Here is a 21038-nt window from a genome sequence, read left to right as displayed (position 1 = left end):
TATCCCCATCCCCCTCCCTATCCCCATCCCCATCCCCATGCCCATCCCTATCCCCATCCCCATCCCCATCCCCATCCCCATCCCCATCCCCATCCCCATCCCCATCCCCATCCCCATCCCCATCCCCATCCCCATCCCCATCCCCATCCCCATCCCCACCCCTACCCCATCCCCTCCCTATCCCCATCCCTATCCCCATCCCCATCCCCATCCCTATCCAAATACCATCCCCATTTCCATCCCTACCCCCATCCCCATACCTATCCCCACCTCCATGCCCATGCCCATGCCCATGCCCATGCCCATGCCCATGCCCATCCCCATGCCCATCCCCATGCCCATCCCTATCCCCATCTCCATCCCCATCCCTATCCCCATCCCCATCTCTATCCCCATCCCCATCCCCATGCCCATGCCAATGCCAATGCCCATGCCCATGCCCATCCCCACCCCCATCCCCATCCCCATCCCCATACCCATCTCCATCCCCATCCCTACCCCCATCCCAATCCCTATACCAATCCCTATCCCAATCCCATCTCCATCCCCATCCCCATCCCTATCCACATCCCCATCCCCATCCCCATCCCCATCCCCATCCCCATCCCCATCCCCTTCCCCATCCCCATCCCCATCCCCATGCCCATCCCTATTTCCATCCCTACCCCCATCCCTATCCCCATCCCCATCCCTATCCCCATCCCCATCCCCATGCCCATCCCCATGCCCCTCCCTATCCCCATCCCATCCCTATCCCTATCCCCATCCCTATCCCCAACCGCATCCCCATGCCCATCCCCATGCCCATCCCTATTCCCATCCCCATCCCCATCCCCCTCCCTATCCCCCTCCCTATCCCCATCCCAATGCCCATCCCTATCCCCATCCCCATCCCCATCCCCATCCCCATCCCCATCCCCATCCCCATCCCCATCCCCATTCCCATCCCCATCCCCATCCCCATCCCCATCCTATCCCCATCCCCATCCCTACCCCATCCCCTCCCTATCCCCATCCCTATCCCAATCCCCATCCCCATCCCTATCCAAATCCCATCCCCATTTCCATCCCTACCCCCATCCCTATCCCCATCCCCATCCCTATCCCCACCTCCATGCCCATGCCCATGCCCATGCCCATGCCCATGCCCATGCCCATGCCCATCCCCATGCCCATGCCCATGCCCATGCCCATCTCCATCCCCATCCCCATCCCCACCCCATCCCATCCCCATCCCCATTTCCATCCCTACCCCCATCCCTACCCCCATTCCCATCCCTATCCCCACCTCCATCCCCATGCCCATCCCCATGCCCATCCCTATCCCCATCTCCATCCCCATCCCTATCCCCATCCCCATCTCTATCCCCATCCCCATCCCCATGCCCATGCCAATGCCCATGCCCATGCCCATGCCCATGCCCATGCCCATGCCCATGCCCACCCCATCCCCATCCCCATCCCCATCCCCATCTCCATCCCCATCCCTATCCCCATCCCCATCCCTATCCCCATCCCCATACCCATCCCAATCCCAATCCCTATCCCCATCCCCACCCCCATCCCCATCCCCATCCCCATCCACATCCCTATACCTATCCCCATCGCCATCCCCATTTTCACCCCCATCCCCATCCCTATCTCCAACCCCATACTTAATGCTCTCACTCCTGTGCCCCTTCCCTCCCATCAACAACATTCATCTTTAATACAAGGATATTTTGGTCTCTTTTTGGTTGATACTCATACGAATTTTCATCTATTAGAAAAATGTGATGTCATATCAGGCAGAAACCTGATTACTGCAATTGGTTTGTGCACACAAAAAGTTGCCAGAATTGTGGATGTATCGCTGTCGTAAACAATCTTTTCTTTAGTGATTCATTGATGTGTCAGTTCATGGCAGTAAGCCAGTGAGCAAACTTTTCTCTCAAATGTCTTCAATGAACAAATGATTGGGTTCATAATTTCAGCAGAAAAAACACATAATATGGATAGTGTCTTACTGAAAGAACACCACGGCAAATTCACCCATTGCTGAAAAGCATGGACAATTTAAGACGTTGAGAGAGCTGCTCTGTTTAGTAAAAGTAACCAAAAAGGAACGTCAAGTAGTTTTCAGACTCATAAAGCGCGGTTCATACTCGGCGCAAAAGCGAACGCAAATTGTGCCGTCATGGCAAGTTCTCAAAGCTGCAAATTTGTAAAACATATTTCAACTCGGGCAAATTTCGCAGCTAATGTTTCATGACGTCAAATTCGCTTCGCATTTGCATTCGCATGAAGTATATGAACCGGGATTTAGAGGATTAGAAAGGAGCACAAAACAAGTTCCTAAGAAATATTCACTTCATGGACCCTTCAATATTCTTCCTTTCCTTCCTTCCAGATGATTATGATCCGCATCCTTGGTGGCTGCTTGACCTAGGTAGTAATCACAACTTGAGTAGAATCAACGTCACTCTCCGAAAGGATCTCGGGGGTAAATGTTCTTTACACTTCACCCCACGAATTATTATTCATTTATTTTTTCTTTTCATAAAGATATATTTTTTTTGGCGAAACTGTTATCTACGAGGACTGTCTTTTCTTCTCTAGGTGTTCGTTTCATCGGGGCGATAGCGCGAGCTGGACTGAGCCCCAACTTCACCGAGAACCTGCCGTGCGGCTCACCGGCTACCAGCGAACAGTGTAAGAATGGAGCCGTGATCTCATTCCTGTGCGAGCCACCGCGGACGGCTAGGTACGTCAGCTTGGACATCGATACTTCCATGCCCGGTGTAGTTGCGACACGGGCATATCTGCAACTTGCCGAGGTGACGGTGGAAAACGTCACGTCTGGAGAGGGTGCTGGTAGGTGACAACAGTCGTTTGGTATTTCCAAGGTCACGCTCCAATAAAAACAGGACCTTACAAGTTACCTGCAAAGTTTGCTTTGTGTAATTGTGATCTCCTCGGCCAAGGCGATATAGGCAAAGTGCTAATCTGTTCATTGAAAGACATGTGTTTTATTAGATTGACAGTATAACCTAGGAAAAACTGTGTCAGGAGACGCAATTTCGTGGACAAACCAGGCAAAGTTGTCCAGGGACAGAAAGTCCGTCCACACCGGCATTGACACGATGTAGAAAAGGCCTATTGGGCCTTATAGTCGGCCCTGTTGAATTGAAATTGAGGTTACATCTTAATTTTTGGAACTTGTGAAGAGAAATGAAAGCAGGTAATTAATAATTAATTTCAGTCTGCTTTAATGAATAATTTAAAATTTGTAATATACACATTTTAAAATCCAGACTAAAAAAATGACAGTAAATAAGGCAGCATTACGTTTGCATAAAGAGTCCGGCACCATCCAATTCAACAGCTAACACTTAATGAAATGCATTTAGGGAATGGCCAACTCGTGCATCAGGCCCATCCATGTAGTTTACAATGCGCAGTGTAACCTCACATTAAAGATGTATTTTTCTCGACAGATTTTGTACACGTTCTTCTTCAAGCCATACACTTTGGCACTTACATATGTCTGATTGACTTGAGACTTACCAAACACCTAGACAACCAACCAGAGATGGTCCCTGATGATTTTCGTTACGATGACAAAATCTTGTGTCACATGACTTCATTATTAGAAGGGCATTTTGTTTCGAGCTTCTGAAGTACCATTCCGATTGGGTTGAAACTTGGTATGCACACAGACAGGGGTGTGGTACAGATGAAAATCGAAGTGACGTCCCCATGACGACATCACATGTCATGTAGTGTCATATCAAATGGACAATTTTCTAAGGCCTATATCTCAAGAACCATAGACCCGTTTTGCATCTAACTTGATATGTGCCCATACCGGGATGTATCATAGATGGAAATTAAAGTAACTTTAGTATGGTGTTTTCTATTAATGGCATATATCTACAGAACTATAATGTTCGATTTGGTTGTAACTTTATACCGAGATAATAATATAGATGAAATTTGAAGTGACTTCATGGTGTGTTCGTCACGTCACTGAGTCGTTTCAAGATAGACAGCTGGCGCTTGTCCTCAAACACAATCGTTTCTAGTTTCAAATTCAAATTGTAGTTAAAATTCTTATCAAAATCCTGATTCATTTCAGCCCTCCATGTTTATGGAAAAAGTACATCACAGAGCTCAACATGGGACGCTCACCCTGCTTATAAGGCTATCGATGGATGGACATATACCTACACGCACACTGGTAAGACAATGAGAAATATACCTCCGTGTTTGCTGTAACTTCATGTCATCGTCGAATTCGTCTCCCTCGTCACCTGCGTCATTCTCGAAATCAATGACTATGTACCAACTTTCTCCTCCCTCCACCATTTGCACCCTCATCAATCTCCCCAGTCCTCATTCCCGCCCAGTGCCAACGTCCAGCCACCAAAACCCCATTAATTCAATTCAATTCAATAGACATTTATTTACATTGCAGAGAAAATGGACAAAGAATAATAACTGGTAAGTTAATTAAACAAATGTATGGAGGCCAATTTACAGAAAGTAAAAGCGGAAGACCTTGATATAATATAATGCATTCAGAACGCCCATACTGATCCCCGGCCACTTGAAGATCTCCACCCCAATCCCATGCAGACCCCCGGCCACATTCTGATTCCCGCCCTATCACCATAATGATCCCATACTGATCCCTTCCCCGTACTGAAATATGCCACTATCATGCTGATCCCATTCCATTCCCATATTCATGCCCGTTCCCGTTGCCATACTTATTTAGGTTCGCATCCCAATTCTGATCCACATTCCCCATTCCCGTCCCCATACTGATCAATGTCTCCATACCGATCCATGTCTCCATACCAATCCGGTCTCCATCCTTATACTAATCCCCACCCCTATCATTACACAGATCCCCATCCCCATCCTAACACTGATCTCCGTGCCCATCTCTATAATTTAATATCCTCCTTCCCATGCTGTTCCGTTCCAATCAGCATACGAATTCCCGTTATAATCCCTATAGTTTTCCCTGTCCCCATCCCAATACCCATCGCCATACTTATCTACGTCCCTACCACAATATTGAACCCCGTCCTGATCGCAATGTGATCCCCGTTCTCATACCCATCCTGATCTCCGTCCCCATTCTCTCACTGATCATTCCCTCACCTGATCAAGCAAACCTTCTCCTCTTCCAAATGCCCATACTTAATACCCATCCCAGACTGATCCTCTTCCCAATCCCCATACTGATCCCCGTCCCTATCCCAAAACTTATCCCCGTCCGTATCCTTACACTGAACCCGTTTCTATCGCCATACTTACCCCGTCCCTATCCCAATACTGGTCCCGTCCCCATCCCCATACTGATCCCAATCACCCACTGATCGTTACCCCCACTGATCGTTACCCCAATGCCCTTTTTTCTCCATGCTATCCCAGGTCCCATCCCCACGTGCACCATCATGTCCATCCCCACGTCCCCTTCCCAATACCTCCCCTTGCCTCCCCGTACCCATCCCAATCTGACCCCCGTCCCTATCCCAATACTGGCCCCGTCCCCATCCCCATACTGATCCCCATCACCCACTGATCGTTACCACCAATGTCCTTTTCTCTCCCTGCTATCCCAGGTCCCATCCCCATGCACCCTCATGTCCATCACCACCTCCACTTCCTATTCCCTCCTTGCCTCTCCGTACCCATATGGCCCCTCACATCCCAACTGGCACGATCTTTATCATTTTCACCATCGTTAGCTGTCACCACCCTCAGCGTCAACGTCACCACTTTGTTCGCAGTTGTTAAAATACACCAAGTACATTTGAATTAAAAACATTGTCTTCCTTTCCTTCATTCCAGATGATTATGATCCCCATCCTTGGTGGCTGCTTGACCTAGGTACCAAACACTGCTTGGGTAGAATCAACGTCATTCTCCGAACGGATCTCGGTGGTAAATGTTCTTATACTTCACCCCACGAATCATTATTCATTTAGGTTTTCTTTTTATAAAGATATTTTTTTTCTTTTGGCGAAACTGTAATTTACGAGAACTGTCTTTTCTTCTCTCTCCGAATGGATGGATGGGGTAAAATTGCTGAAAGACCAATCACTTTGATACGGCAAACTTTTACTAATTTCAAAATGTATATGCATTCAAAATAATCTGTAATGCATACAAACTTAATAAGGAGATTTTTAGAATCATCCAGAGATATTTATAAACATCATATATAAATATCAGACATTCTGATAACCATGTCTGTACATTATAAAGTTGAACTGTTTTTTTCCCCTAGGTTTTCGTTTCATCGGGGCGATAGCCCGAGCTGGACTGAGCCCCAAGTTCGCCGAGAACCTGCCGTGCGGCTCACCAGCTACCAGCCAACAGTCTAGGGAGGGAGCCAGGATACCGTTCCTGTGTGAGCCACCGCGGCTTGCTAGGTATGTCAGCTTAGACATCAATACTTCCATGCCCAGTGTAGATGCAACACGGGCATATCTGCAACTTGCCGAGGTGGAGGTGGAAGAGTATACGTCTGGAGAGTGTGCTGGTAGGTAGACTTGAAATCAAGTCGGCAATCTGGCCGGGTTTAGTCCGCCTGCACCGCTGCGCAGCGCAGCGCAGTGCACCGTACCACCGGAGCTGACAACCGCACACAGTCCCAGTTGTACGCAAAGCGCACCGTATGATAACATGCGGCAACGAATCTAGTCTGATTCCCTGTCCCCATTGTCATTTGGATTTCAAATATGGGGACAGGTAGCTAGCGGTGAATCGTTCATACATCAGGAGGCATCCCACCTGATGTGTGCAAATATATGCATGACGAGTACAGGTCTGAATCCCGCCTCCTGAATTGAACATTACAACCGTAACGTTTGCCCAAACCAGCCTTTTGCAAAAATGACAATAGCCGCGCCACGATTGTACAATTTCGGATGTGATTACCTTCGATTTTTTTTGCTGAACTCGAAAGTGTCTCTGGCAAATATTAATAAAGAGAGAGAGAGAGAGAGAGAAATTACTGTCAGTGTTTAAAACCTATGCAGTTGAAAAAGTTACCTTCATGGAGAGTGGAGACACTGATGATTTTGCGTACTTTAGGTGGTTAGACAAGAGTGAGTTTTTCAAAAAGCGTGTGTTGAATCACCGTCCATGCACAGTGATTTGAAAAACAATCATAATGCGCGCTAGCTACCAGTCTCCATATATTGGGGGGGGGGCAGGGAAACAGTCTACAACGATTCCTGCATCCTCGGTCCCATATGCGTGCTCAAAAAATTGGACGGAGGAGCATTCTGATTAGATTAGCTATAGGAGGATATGAATATTTATATTACACGTACCTAACATTGACGTGTCTCGATGTACGTGGTGAATGTTTCACCAGTACCGGTGCCACACACACAGCCTGGAGCGAATCGAGTGCTTGAGAAGCGAAAGCTTATTCCTGGGCCGTTTGGAATTCTATGCATCACAGGGATATGATATGGCATGAAATTAAGTGCCGTAGATACCGAATGATGAGAACATGCCACCTAGCTAGAAACCTTAATTAGACCCCCGGGAACAAGAAAAACCATGTTGGCAAAATACTGAGTGTAGCAGATGGCGGCCATCTTGAATTTCAAAATGGACGCCATTGTAGGATCATTTTCAACTTGTGAATGTCATATTTTGAAATCAATCTTGGTGGCTTTACACCCCTAATTGTAAATATCAAGGGTTTAAAAAATTACTGTTTTAATTTTCATCAGAAAACCAATGAATGACAGCCATCTTGCTTTTCAAAATGGCCGCCACGTTTTGTTCTCTGGCTGCCACGAAATGTTCTCCACGAAATGTTTTCCCTCCAATGTCTCCAGAAATTTGTTTGGCCAAAACCACCTAAAATTTTAAACAATGAACCTCAAAATAGAAATAGCGATGTAATTGATTTTTTTGTATACATGTACAATGAAAGATCTTATAATTACAAAACTACCATAGAGGGCGACATTGTAGATGTGTATAGATTGTATTTACACACGCAGCACATGTAACTGGACAAAAGTTAACTGGCATATTGAAGAAAAGTGCAGTGATGATGAAGATGAACCACTTTAATCAAGCAAACAAACTAGAAAAAAATAACCAACTGAACACATTTTACAGTTCATTTAAATGTACTGTGGATTTTCATTCACAAGTACATCACAAGTCCTCATTAATCCATCATAAATCATCCAGTCCTTCGTTATGTCACAAACTATTGAAATAAAATGAGACAAGGGCATTCCTTTGTCAACATTCATCCAATGTTAAGTCCCAGTCACACATTCATCCTCATTGCATCCGTGGTTATCCGTCATCCTCCGTGGGTATTCGTGGAGGGGCTACAGAGTTTAAAACTGTTCATAACTTCCGTTGGAAACCGTCGTGAACATTAATCCGTAGTGCAACCGTGGGACATCCGTGGGACAACCGTACTTATTCGTTGTGTTATTCGTGCCTTTATTCGTGCATATTCTTGGAGATTCGTAGCTCATTCGTGGTAGAAATCTCTACAAATTCGCTACGAATGTCCTACGGATATGCCAGGATGTGCTAGAGTTCTGCTAAAGTTGTATTACAAATGTTTAAGCTTTATTCGTAGGAGAACCTTGGTCATCCGTGGTCCAATAACAGACAACCGTGACGTTAGCGTCATTATTCTCAGTAATACCGTCGATTTTCTTCACCAATCCGTCCATATTCTTGACAAAACCGTGGTGTATTCGTGAAGAAACCGTAGATCAGTCGCGGCTATCCGTTCTGAAACCGTAGAGCATTCTTAGAACTGATCGATTGATTTTTGGTAAGCCATGGATATTCAAATTTCAAAACCGTAAATGTGTGACTGGGGCTTTACTTTTGGGCGAACTTGTAAAGTAACTTGCGGTTTACTTGCGAACGGAATTGTGATTGATTCATCAACAACATGGATCCCCTTATCAGAAGTCTACATGATACGTATTATGTTGTCTTATTGCAGTTTCACAAGGAGTGTGTAGTAACGACATAGGACCCCCCACCAACGGAGACCACACCATCACCAACCCGCGTTCACTGTCTTACAATCTCATCAACTACACGTTCTTCGGGACTCGTGTAGATTTCTCCTGCGACCCTGGATATACCCTCCATGGAGCATCCAGCATTGAATGCATTGAGACTGGCTACAACAACGTCACGTGGAGTGACTCGGTACCAACATGTGAAGGTAATAAGTAAAATACATTGACCTATCATAATCAGAAAAGAATAAAACTAGACTTTAATACACACAGTTTTGTCTTTGAAATAAAAGGTAAGTCTATACTATATGTAGTTCAGTTGAACTTCATTGTGAATGTACGTATGAAGAGGCTCGTTGATCACAATAGGCGTACGTATATAGAGACCGGGGAGCGAATCTTTTTTTCCCAAACGACATCCGCTTTCCATCTTCTGATTGGTCCATTACATGCATATCTAATGCCTTGTTCTCCATAATCAAACCCAAGATAGGCTTTACGTCTTGTGAGAAATGATCCTGCATCACTTTACTTATGTAAAAGGTAAAATGAGAAGAAGTGAAAAACGCTCATTGAGATTCGAACTCGGATCAACTGATTAGAAGTCAGGACTTCTTCCAACCAGTCCACGAATGAGCTGCCCATCGTCGGTGATTTAAACACTAGAATACCTTCTTATATAGTTGATTCTCTAATTTCCCTGGACTTTCATGAATATGCATAACACAGAGAGAGCGCCCTCTTTTGATATTGTCCGATCCGGGGAGCGTATTTTTTCCTAGAAGGGCTAGGGCCAAGTCATGCATAATTCTGTTTTTTTTTTTAATCCTTGCAGGGCACTTTAGGTTCTAGTTCTCGTTTTTCCTCCAATTAAAATTATCTCAATGATCAATTTGTAAAAGAAAAATAGTCGACAAAAATGAGTAGCGACGACGTGGATTCGAACCAGGGATCTTTATTTCCATAGTTCATCTCGCTATCCACTAGGCTACTCTAACTACTACTGCTACTAGGCTTTAATGTAACTGGTTGACTTTATAACAACAATGCTCTTGATATCATTGTTCTGTTCTCATGAATAAACATTCTGGCCAGATCGAAACTACTGAATTATTCATGATTTGGTCCCTACCGTCCGGGTAATAAGAAATTACGCGACCGAGGAGTTTGGGGGTTCACATTGGCTATTTCACAAATGATTTGCTATTAAGCTCTGTGGTGATTAAATCTCTATTCATTTTACATATATAGATTATGTTTGTATCAACCCGAATCCCTGCCAAAATGGCGGCACGTGTATTCGAGAGATCACCGGCGATTTGTATAACTGTTCCTGCCCCGCCGGGTTTAGTGGAGGGGATTGCCAAAGTGAGTACATAGTTATAAGATTTTAGGCTTTGCATGGTGTGGTATTCGTATCGTCTTGATTTGCGGTAACACCATGTGGTAATAACTACTGCCCAGTACATATTTTTAGTTCTGAAAATAACTTTTTCTGCTTGTTATCTACTACAAGCAGTTTTATTTCTGATAAGAAAAGTCCTGCTTTAAGTTCTAAAAGAACTTGTCTTTGGTCTCAACGTTTCGACTAGCCTGCTCTAGTCATCGTCAGGAGGACAAATTCTTTTCAGAACTAAAGAGTACTTTGCTATGGAACTAGGGACAAATATGTGCAACTGGGATTTATATACTTGTTACCTTTCCTGAAATTGTTCAAGGCACCAATTATATTTGACTTGGACCTCATATCTTCACCGTTTTCACGAAGGGACGGGCATGTAAAAATTGACCAATTGTTTTTCGATTTCGATTTTTGTTTCACTATGTTGCTTTAAAAACATGGTACTTAAGCATTCTGACATGTTTCTGAAATCAAAATTTCATTATTTATTAAATAACATTAATGATGCCGGGGGCAGGCATCTCGATAAATGCATTTTGCGTTTTTACTATAGACGCGAAAATGCCTGCCCCTTGAACACGTACAAAACATATTGCACGGAAAGGCGTAAAGTCAACTGAGATTTCACATTCTCATCTAAGAACACATTGAACAAGAAGAACGAAAATGTGGACCACTTGGATTTTCGTTTTCTCGAAGGGACGGGTATCTTTACTAATTAAATCTGGCTAATTGACCACTGTGTTAACTCTAACGTTTTCACAATTAAAGTTTACCTGTTAAAAGAATTATATGACAGTTTCGTTATTGCATAAAGTTGTTGCAAAGTAGTAGTTTTTGCAGTTTTAAAGTTGGAGAAACTTTCAATTATCTCGAAAAAGATTTTTCTTCAAAATCCACATATCCGTCCCTATGTGACACGATGACGATATATAAGGTCACCTGCGTAGAATGGTGTGTTTTAAGTGGGTACTTATTATATTCGAATCACCATCGGTCTGTCTTTTTAAGTTCACGAAATCTCCAATCAGTTCATGTTGTCTCTGATAGCAAGACTCAGTTTTAATCTTAGAAAGCTTATGTCCTCCAACCAAAAGGCTAGTTGATTCAAAAACACTAATATTGTTAGAACAGAAATAAAACACAACGATAGCTAAAATATATATATATACATAAATTACTCACTATATTTAACCAATTTTACATATTATTACCCACCTCATTTGCATTTGTATGTCTGTTTGAAGTACTTTGTTGAGTACTCTTATTATACAATTTTATATTCTCTATTTTAAGCGCATTAGGTATTTTAGCCACATAGCGTGTTTTAGCCATGAAAATAATCTGGTCCCTGTACATACATGTGTTCTTACTAACCCTGGTCTTTCCACTGACTATTCATATTGCCGAGAATGAAAACATGCATGTCAAAAATCTTGTATAATTAGTCGTCATACTCATTGTAGAAAGGTCCAAATCTCCTTGCTTCCAGGGTGATAGATTTCATGTTTGATGTATCGTGAGATTTAGGTCAATGAATGAAATTTATGTTGACTCCGATCTTAGCGATAACCAACTTAATGAACATGAACGTAATAAAAGTGAATCACAAGTCGTTCAGCCTCTAGTTGTAAAGTGACAAACTGTTCTAATGAACGGTAAAACAAAAACCACACAGTCCTTTCTTCATTTAGCATGCCTTGCTTGTTATGACTTTACCGGTGACTGACTTATTAGCCCTTACTTTTCCGTAGGGTAACCTTCTTTAATGTAAGCAAGGGGATTAAAACCCGTTAGTCTGGTAAATGTATGTTGTCTGCAATTTAGTGTTTTAAAAAAAAAAAAATTCTTGCCTTCTCAAAAAAAAAAAAGAACATTGTTTTCTTTCGTTTTGTAGTCACCTGGTTTAACATGATAACGTTTTAGAAGCTTCATTTGACGTAAACGTCTTACTTTTTTTATTCAGCCGATGACCCTTGCATGCCCAATCCCTGCCAGAATGGCGGACAGTGCATGCCGCAAGGCAACACGCATGAATGTACGTGCCAAAATGGCGCAACGGGCAACAACTGTCAAAGTGAGTAGCTTACATACCCTTCGGCCTCCTTCAACATTGTTGTATACAAATGCAAACGTTAGAAATGTTTGCTTACGCCAATTAAGTATGTTTGGAATCCACCGGGGGGGGGGGGGGGGAGTAAAGCTGCTGTACATTCGCACAAGTTCCGGGACAGATTTTTCGGAATCCAGATCCAATTTGACATGGTACTTCATAGGGTCAGAATGACAACTTTCCGGGTCAAAATGACACTTATTTGGATCAATTGTCCGTGTCACTCTGAGCCGGAAATCTTGACAGAAGTGTTTTAAGTCTTTAAAGTATCATGTCAAAAACAATTCTGGGATCTGATCAACTTTGACCTTGGACTATTAAGAATGTAATCCAACCATGACAAGTTAATAAAAGCAGTCAAATGAAAACCCAAAATTTAGAACTTATTGAAAGTGAATTGTAATCGATTATGGTTTTTGTTTTTATACTGCAGACGCTAATGCAAACACCACGACGATCAATATTGTTGTTGTCATTGTCGTTGGCGTCGTCTTGATTGTCGTGCTGGTCATTGTCGTGGTTTGCTTCGTCAAGAGGTCACGGCGCAGGCGTAGAGGCGGCCGGCCGCCTGCTGTTGATAGAGGGCGTGGACAGGAGCTCATTCAAAAGGTGCTTAGTTTTTCTAAAACTTCAAAAAAAAATATTTTTCGAGCATTATCTTCTGTAAATATGCCAAAAAATGTCACATTCTTAATCATCCTGATTATGCCTTGTCAAAACCAGTTTCCACTTTTTGAGAATGCAAATACCAGAGTTGAAATTGGTTTGACGCTTTGCGGACTCGCAACGTAAGAACTAGTCCTGTCGTCAAAAATGTCGCCCTAGAAAGTGCGATCCGACCTTGTTGTTAACTCGAAAACGGTTTTAAAGCACAATGACCTTTTCATTTTGACGTATTTTTGTTACCGTCTTGCAGAAATTGTCGAATGTTTATTGGATTGACACTCATCAAGCATCGACATCGGAGTTCAGTGGACCAGCCAAGGAGTTCCCGCGGGACAAACTGCACATTCTCGGCCAGTTAGGCAGCGGCTCGTTTGCTGTGGTCTTCAAAGCCGAGGCAGAGGGAATCATCCGTAGGGGAACCAATACGACGGTGGCCGTGAAGATGTTGAAAGGTACGGCATTTTCATAGGTCTAAAGTACTACACAGATGCGTAGTTATTGGAGGGACTATGATAATGTTTCCAACTAGAGGACCCTTCTCTGCCTGTCAGTCATTGACCAATGAGAGAACAGGTGACCACTGTGTAATATTGCGCGGTCAACTTTCAGTCACAAGCACTGTGAAGAGTATACGTGGGCGGAGCGGGGGGGGGGGGGTATATTGCAAAATCCGGAACGTTGGTCCACTTTACGCTGAGAAAGTGTGACGTCCCCCCCCCCCCGCCAAGTCAGGCTCGGTTCACGTGCACTACACAACGACAATGTTCACGTACGTTTAACATATGTGGCAATCACAGACTGCATTTTTACTGACTACTTTCATAGAACAGTTTCACAAATTCGCAGATACTCTCCCCGAAAATGATTCACTGCCTTTCAGTAGATTATCACCAAACCAGTCACACCCACAGTTGTGCTTATTTTGCCTCAAAACCTTTATGACAAAGAAATGGATTCACAACAGCCACAGCGAAACCACAATGGACCGTGTCCACTGGGTCGTTTCAATGTGCGTGAACCAGTAACCATGGTTGCACCCAGTTGACCTCTGGGTGACGTCATGACAACGCCAGCGAATTTAGAACCAACCTACTTAAGGCGAGAGGGAGCGAAATAGTATGATGACATCATCGTTCGCATATTCGCCCTAGCGCGCAGCCGCAACGTTCGTAACGAATCCATGGCCGTTGATCGAACTCATCGATCGAACTTGTTCGATACGGCCTATCAATAACCCTCAACGATGAAAATAAGAAAACCCGCACTTATTGAGTGCATTCGGGGAGCTTTTAACAAAATTTCACCTCAAACAGCCGCGGTTTTTTTCTTCACCTTTCTGATAAAAAATACTTGTTCCTCTACCGTTTAGAATGTGCTACACCCAACGATCAGAGTGATTTCAAGAAAGAGTTGCGACTGTATTCCATGTTGGACCGACATCCCAATGTCCTGTCTATGCTCGGATACTGCAATGATAAAGGTACAATTCAAATAATGTACCAAAAAGTTGCATCTCCAATTTAATAAGTTTCGATAAGTTTTGAAAATTAAAACAATACAGGTATAAACCTGACTGCAATTATGTTTTCAAGTGGCCGACCTAGTGAGTGAGTGTACATTAGGGTGAGTCGAAAGAAAAGGAAACGCAAAATGGTGCCCCCTATTTCTAAAAAAGTTCTGCATCTAGCGCTTTCCAGATCTAGAACATGAAAGCCTCACAAATAAGCTTTCTTTTTGTGAAAATAAATCGTTCAAATCGCTCACGTACTTTTCCAGTTATGGAATTTAGAACACAAACACCGTTTTTAACATTGTCCACGGATCTCATTTATGGTATGCGTGATATTTCAGTAAAAATGAAACCAGTCGTATCGTAAAATGATATCATAATAATCCCATAAGTCTCCGGGGTAGCCAAGTAGAAGGCAGGACAAGACTATAAACTCTTGACATGTTGCTTTAACATTGCAAGCAGCAGGTGTTTTCTGAAATAAACGTTTTGATAAGTGCCAGTTGTCATGGTTATGATGTGTTTTTGATATGTGAAAAGTTTTGTTTTGCTGAAATATCACTTACCTTTGTTACTGATTCTTTCAAAAAACAATTGGAACACCCGTTTGGGTTCCCTTATTTTTTGACTCACCCTTTATTATACCCACAAAGATAAAGTGAACTTGCATTGACTGCCATGCTAGGCGTCTTATTTTGTGCATACTATCTGAATTAAGCTGTGAGTGAGAGCGGTTTTGACAACTCTTCGTCTATTCCTGCGAATTCACCAACGACGTAGCGCCCTCAGGTGGCATGCCGAAGAGATGATTTGTACTTTTAACTAATTTTTGATGTCTTTCCCTACTAGACCCGATGTACATAATCCTGGAATACGTTCCCCATGGAGACCTGCAGACCTACCTGCGACACATTCGGACGGGCACCGAACCCTTCTACCTGAAGAAGGAAGAGTTCAAGGAGAAGAAGGACCTGACACCGACGGAGATCCTGACTTTCGCATCTCAGGTAGTCAGGGGGATGGAGTACCTAGCATCGAAACAGGTGAGATCGCATGTAAATTTATGGTCTGTGGGGATAAATCAGTGTACAATGCGTCACTATCATTGTGCCTCTTGCTTTTAAACGTTACCATGATGCAGGATTAGTATTTGTGCGTCCAGCTGGAGCTTTTGTGTGTAGTTAGTCATTCTGGATTAATTAATCAGCCAAGCAAAAACAAGGAAAAAAAACACACACACACAACAAACATCTAAACCTTAACAGACAACCCAACCCCCAAAAACAAACAAACAAACAAACAAACAAACAAACAAACAAATAAACAAACAGTTTGCTTACCATACACAAAAGGCCGGTTATCAACTGAAACGCCTTGTTAATTATTTACATTTTGTTCCCAACTGATTATTTCTCACCACTTAAAACTCTTTTTTTCCCTTCAATTTCTGTGTCATCCCTTAGCATGATTTTGCTTTGGACGGGTCCCCTTCAACGCAGATTCACTCTCATTCTGATCGCTCTACAAACCAAACTTGTAACAATGCCTCTGTAGCATTAAGTACTGATTTTAAAAGTTTGTCATTATTTTGCCATATCACGCAGGCTCCACATTAATTCTTTCCCACACATTTTCTTGAGTCCGTAGTCCGATGTATTTTATTCTCTTGTATTCTCACAGTGCATCCACAGGGACTTGGCGACCCGTAACATCCTCCTTGGCCAGGGACTGGTATGCAAGGTGTCCGACTTTGGACTGGCTCGAGAAGTGGCCGAGAAAAGCCAATACGAAATGAAATCACAGGTACATCTAATGTCATATTAGTGCATGCACTTTAAAGGCCGCCCTCAAGTGATTGAATCCTGCCAGGAATCAGATTAGCGCCGTGCAGCCTTTAATGATACATCAAGAAAAAAAGCAGGGCGGGTTGCTCCAAAGTCATGAATAATTCAATACTTTTGATCGGGCCAGTATGATTATTCATAAAACAGAGCAATGATATCAAAAGTATTGTTGTTATTTAGTCAACCATTTTAAAGTGCGGACGTCGTCGAGCTACCACAGAAACCTAGTGGGTATTGTGATGAGCAATGGATACAAAGATCCTTGGTTCGAATCCACGTTGTTGCGGCTCATTTTCATCGACTATTTTTCTTCTCTGATTGAGTTAGTTTTTTTAAGGGAAAAAAGAGAACACAATCCTCCGTGTCTTGCAACAATTCAAAAGAAACTGAATTATGCATGACAATTAAGCACCCCACCTACGAAACAAATTGCAAGCCGCCAACGTAGATTCCGAAAGTTTTAGTGGAGTATTAGTCACCTATGACGCCTGTGGCAGAGGATCTAGCCAGCCTATCACCAACGTCGTTCCCAGTGCTTACTTTAATTCCAACATTGTTTTCAATAGTAATCCCTGGAAAGGAAACTTTCTTCCTGTATCTTGATTCGATACCGCAATCAGCTAGAAATGGATTGATATCGTGTACTAAGTGTTGTTATTCGCGATCATTCGTCCACGTCTTGTCGAAAATATTTATTTCCTTTCCAATTTGTTAATAGTATTATGAAATGTGATACTGCATGTTGCCTCGTTATGTTCGTAACAGTTTAATTAAAATAAAATCGTGTTTTCGTAACTCACGCCATGCTCCCGCTGCGACGAATTGATTCTATTTTCACCCCAGACACTGCATACAAAAACAAACACAAATGTAACGCACATGCTGGCACCAGACTATTCCTCGTTTGCATACGTGTTCAAAAATCTTGCACATGCAAAGGATCCAATACCAGGGTAGTGCTGGGCGCCGTTCTGCTCAACACCCTGGGGACGAGGTTGGCCTGTCACAGGATCGACGTGTGCGGAGGAAGATTGCACAGTGGTCGCCTGCTCCTCGGCCGAATGATGATGATGATGAATATTTATTGAATAAGCCCTCGAGAGGGGAACATCAGTTAAAAACCTATTGTTCCTTCAGCTGGTATGCCGTTAAAGCTACAGTTACAAACTAGGACTGCATACGGTATTGGACACAAGTTGGTTGGCTGACAATTTCTTGGGTGTTTGACAGAAATAACATACATGTATTACGCAGTTTTTTGAAATTCATGAATTGACAGATTTGATTAATTAAGCAGGAAATCAACGATTCGAAAGTTCTCTACTTCTCTTGGATGGCGACACTTTTTTAGTAGATAATAATGCATCAAAAAGTTATTCTGGTAATTCTAGATACGTATTGAATTATTTGTTTTAAATCAATCTGGACAGGGCAAGGTACCAGTTCGTTGGATGGCACCTGAGTCACTGCTTAGTAATATATACACGAGCAAGAGTGACGTATGGTCATTTGGTGTTCTTCTGTGGGAACTCGTCACGTTAGGTGAGTTGGAATATCTGTCTATTTTTTAAAGTGTGTTTGGAATGGCTCCTTTCTCTTGCTTTGATACTGCTGTCATATGAAATTAGGACTGCTATAATATCTGGTTTCTTTTACCTTATATGAACTCAAACACTCACATGTGACCTGTCACTGTCATTATTATGTTCACTTACGCATGCGCAATACAACGTATGAGTCCGTATTTCATGAAGGCTCAATTTCACACTACACTGCACCCAACAATTTTTGGCCAAATGAGGGCGTCCTCAATCAATGACTCGATTTTGATGGTATAAACAATATAGGCCTGATGTCACGTTGACTGTAGCAAATTTTCAGATAGTAACTCAATGCCATTTTGCAAATGTAAGGTTTTGAAAAGGTAACTTTGAATTGTAGCAAAATGTAAACTGACGTCACTTAAATTCACACGTGGTTCACCCCAAGTTGCCCCAATATGGGGTCGTTATACAGCGCCCTCAATAACTATTACCTGACTGTGTACTCACGTTCTGTATCACCTTTTCATTAGGATCGCATCCATACCCCGGCATGTCATCGCAGAAGGTCATCGATGAAATAAAGCATGGCTACCGTCTACCCAAGCCAGAGCACTGTAGCGACGACATGTAAGTCTAATGGGGTCGATCTGGGTCAGTAACTCCTTAATTATCTGCGATTGGTTGCGATTGGTTGTTTCCATTAAACATACTTGGAGCAAGACACTTTGCGCCAGATATTGCTTCTGACCACTCCAATCAACCAACGTACGGATCGTGTACAAGACAACACTGAACATTTACAAAAAGTGTCCAACAAGTTCCCATCATACATTTCCGATGTTGTGGACTTCAGCAAACCTAAACGACATGGTATCCACTCGGAAGCCAAGTTGCTCATCCCTCGCACCACCAAGAATACAGGGAACCGTACGTGCCTCCTTCGTTGCTGGGCAACACACATGGAACTCTCTCCCCATCACCATCCGGAATGCATCATCTCTTGAACAGTTTAAGGGACTCGTAAAAAACCTATTTGTATTGATTTAATTTGTTTCCAATTATGTTGATTTGTTTATAGCGTTTTGAATCCTTTCATTGGCAAACGCGCTTTGTAAATGCCTGTTATATTATCATTATCGCCAGCATGGGGTTGGTATTAATCGTATGTAGCATATTATTGTATCTGATTACATGCGATTATGTGGCATTTGCAGGCCAGTGCACAAACAGGAAGAAACTTGAGGAGAACAATTGCGTTGAAAATGTTTGTAATAAAATGATAATTCTTAGAAGATTGAAGGTTGGTTGGTATGTTTAGGTCTGTATGCTCCAATTATCATCAGAAACAGGACCAACCATTAGATGACAGTCAGTATATCGACCCAAAACAAAATCGAGATTTCACCTTAGTTTTTTTTTTCTCGTCAGAACCAACAATTAATCTTTCCCCAACAGTGTTTCCGTCTTCCGTTTCTGCTAGTATATCGTTATAATCAGGGATCAATTTCCATGTCTATATACATGTATACAACGACATACATTTGACATTTACCCCATTTCTATTGCAGATACCAGATAATGAAGGACTGCTGGCAGGAGAAACCTGAAGACAGGCCGGATTTCGCTGGTCTTCACACCACCATAGACGACATCCTTGCAGACGCAGCGGTTGGTATTCAGTTTCCAAGCAGGTGTACTGATCAGTTGTCATTTTATTTCTCATATTTTCTGCCATAACCATTCTGTCGCTGTGTACAACCCTGATCTCACTCAGGAAAGTCATTCCAGTTATTTCTACCGATCATGTTGCCACTTTCCATCTTCATGATTGACACACTGCAGTGATTTATCAAAATTTTGGCTTACTTTGTTGTTTATATGCAGTCCGAAAAACACAAAAACAATTGGAAAGGCATATGTGACTATACGTGAACTGGTCGTTATTCACGCTCAAATTGGAAGCAAATCAACTTAATTACTATAAAGTTACTGATTAAGTTGCACAAAGCAACATTAAAGGCATAATACATGAAGGATAATTTGCGTTTATCTTCAAAATAACCTACCGATTTATTATCCAAAACCTTACTTGGATCAAAGATCTTTGTGGTACTAAACAATGACACAAACAATGTTCCTTTTTGGGCAATCCTTCGGGAGCGGAATGGTATTTTGTTTTTGACTGTTATTTAAATGGAATGGACTAAATCTTGTTTCCTGATAAAAAAAACACACGAATTTTCGCTCTTTTGAAAAGTGTAATATCCACTGAGCCGAAACTGCCTTTAACTGTGGTTTGTTTTTCTTTTGTTTAATACTTTTTTTCACTCATCAACAGGGCTATCTCGAGATGGGAAATCTTAACACAGACGATTACGTGTACCTGAAACCTGGCCAAGGTTCGAAGAGCACCACTCACTCGCTCACCTGTTCGCCCACAGGCAGCATCGAGTCAGGCTGAGTGATCGCTTACCTTCACTTCACGCGTCACGGCGGTGTAAAAGATGGCCGGTGCAGTGTGAAATGCCCTAGGGCAAGTTCGAGCGATAATTTGTCGTTTACCATATTTTAACTGTCTTTTTCAGGTCTGGAGTAGTTGAACTTCTAGAGCTATTGACAACCCACTCCAAAGCTGGTTCTTGCGCTAGTTCTGATCTCTACGCTATTATGGACATTACAGTCGACATCTGTAAAGTTGCAGGTCCAGATAAATTGCAGAGTGTATTAGGTAAAAATTAAGTTTCAGAAAACAGTTTTTAGGAAGGGAGAAGCTCATTATGGATTGCCCCCCAAAAGGTGCTTTTTGTGGTTGCTCCACTTCTGGAAAACACTTATAATCTATATAATTATGTCTTTGTGAAGTTTCCTTCTTTTGTGACAAGTGGAAACAACCGTTTTCACTGCAGGTATTACGAGCCTCCCCCTTTTTAAATGGC

General features: G+C 42.8%; 1 protein-coding gene across 1 annotated transcript; it reads left to right on the top strand.

Annotated features, from left to right (window-relative positions):
- Positions 1 to 2352: 2352 nt before the first annotated feature.
- On the top strand, positions 2353 to 20563 carry LOC119735230 (muscle, skeletal receptor tyrosine protein kinase-like). The gene is made up of 17 exons (XM_038208935.1): positions 2353 to 2482; positions 2599 to 2853; positions 4118 to 4219; positions 5845 to 5937; positions 6284 to 6538; positions 9002 to 9229; positions 10275 to 10391; positions 12392 to 12502; positions 12972 to 13147; positions 13455 to 13656; positions 14574 to 14684; positions 15564 to 15757; positions 16395 to 16517; positions 17989 to 18100; positions 18633 to 18729; positions 19671 to 19770; positions 20441 to 20563. Exons 1-17 carry the CDS (start codon positions 2353 to 2355, stop codon positions 20561 to 20563), a joined length of 2529 nt encoding a protein of 842 aa, XP_038064863.1.
- The last annotated feature ends 475 nt before the right edge of the window (positions 20564 to 21038 follow it).

The sequence above is a fragment of the Patiria miniata genome, unplaced genomic scaffold (genome assembly GCF_015706575.1).
Source record: "Patiria miniata isolate m_02_andy unplaced genomic scaffold, ASM1570657v1 HiC_scaffold_29, whole genome shotgun sequence".
NCBI lineage: Eukaryota > Metazoa > Echinodermata > Asteroidea > Valvatida > Asterinidae > Patiria > Patiria miniata.
The sequence above is the reverse complement of the archived record's forward strand: the minus strand, read 5'-3'. Positions and strand labels throughout refer to the sequence as shown.

Bases quoted from the DNA above. Each gene is read 5' to 3' on its own strand.
- LOC119735230 (XM_038208935.1), top strand. From the start codon at position 2,353: ATGGACCCTTCAATATTCTTCCTTTCCTTCCTTCCAGATGATTATGAT. The intron at 2,854-4,117 runs GTAGGTGACAAC...GATTCATTTCAG, and splicing joins CACGTCTGGAGAGGGTGCTG to CCCTCCATGTTTATGGAAAA. The intron at 19,771-20,440 runs GTTGGTATTCAG...ACTCATCAACAG, and splicing joins ACATCCTTGCAGACGCAGCG to GGCTATCTCGAGATGGGAAA.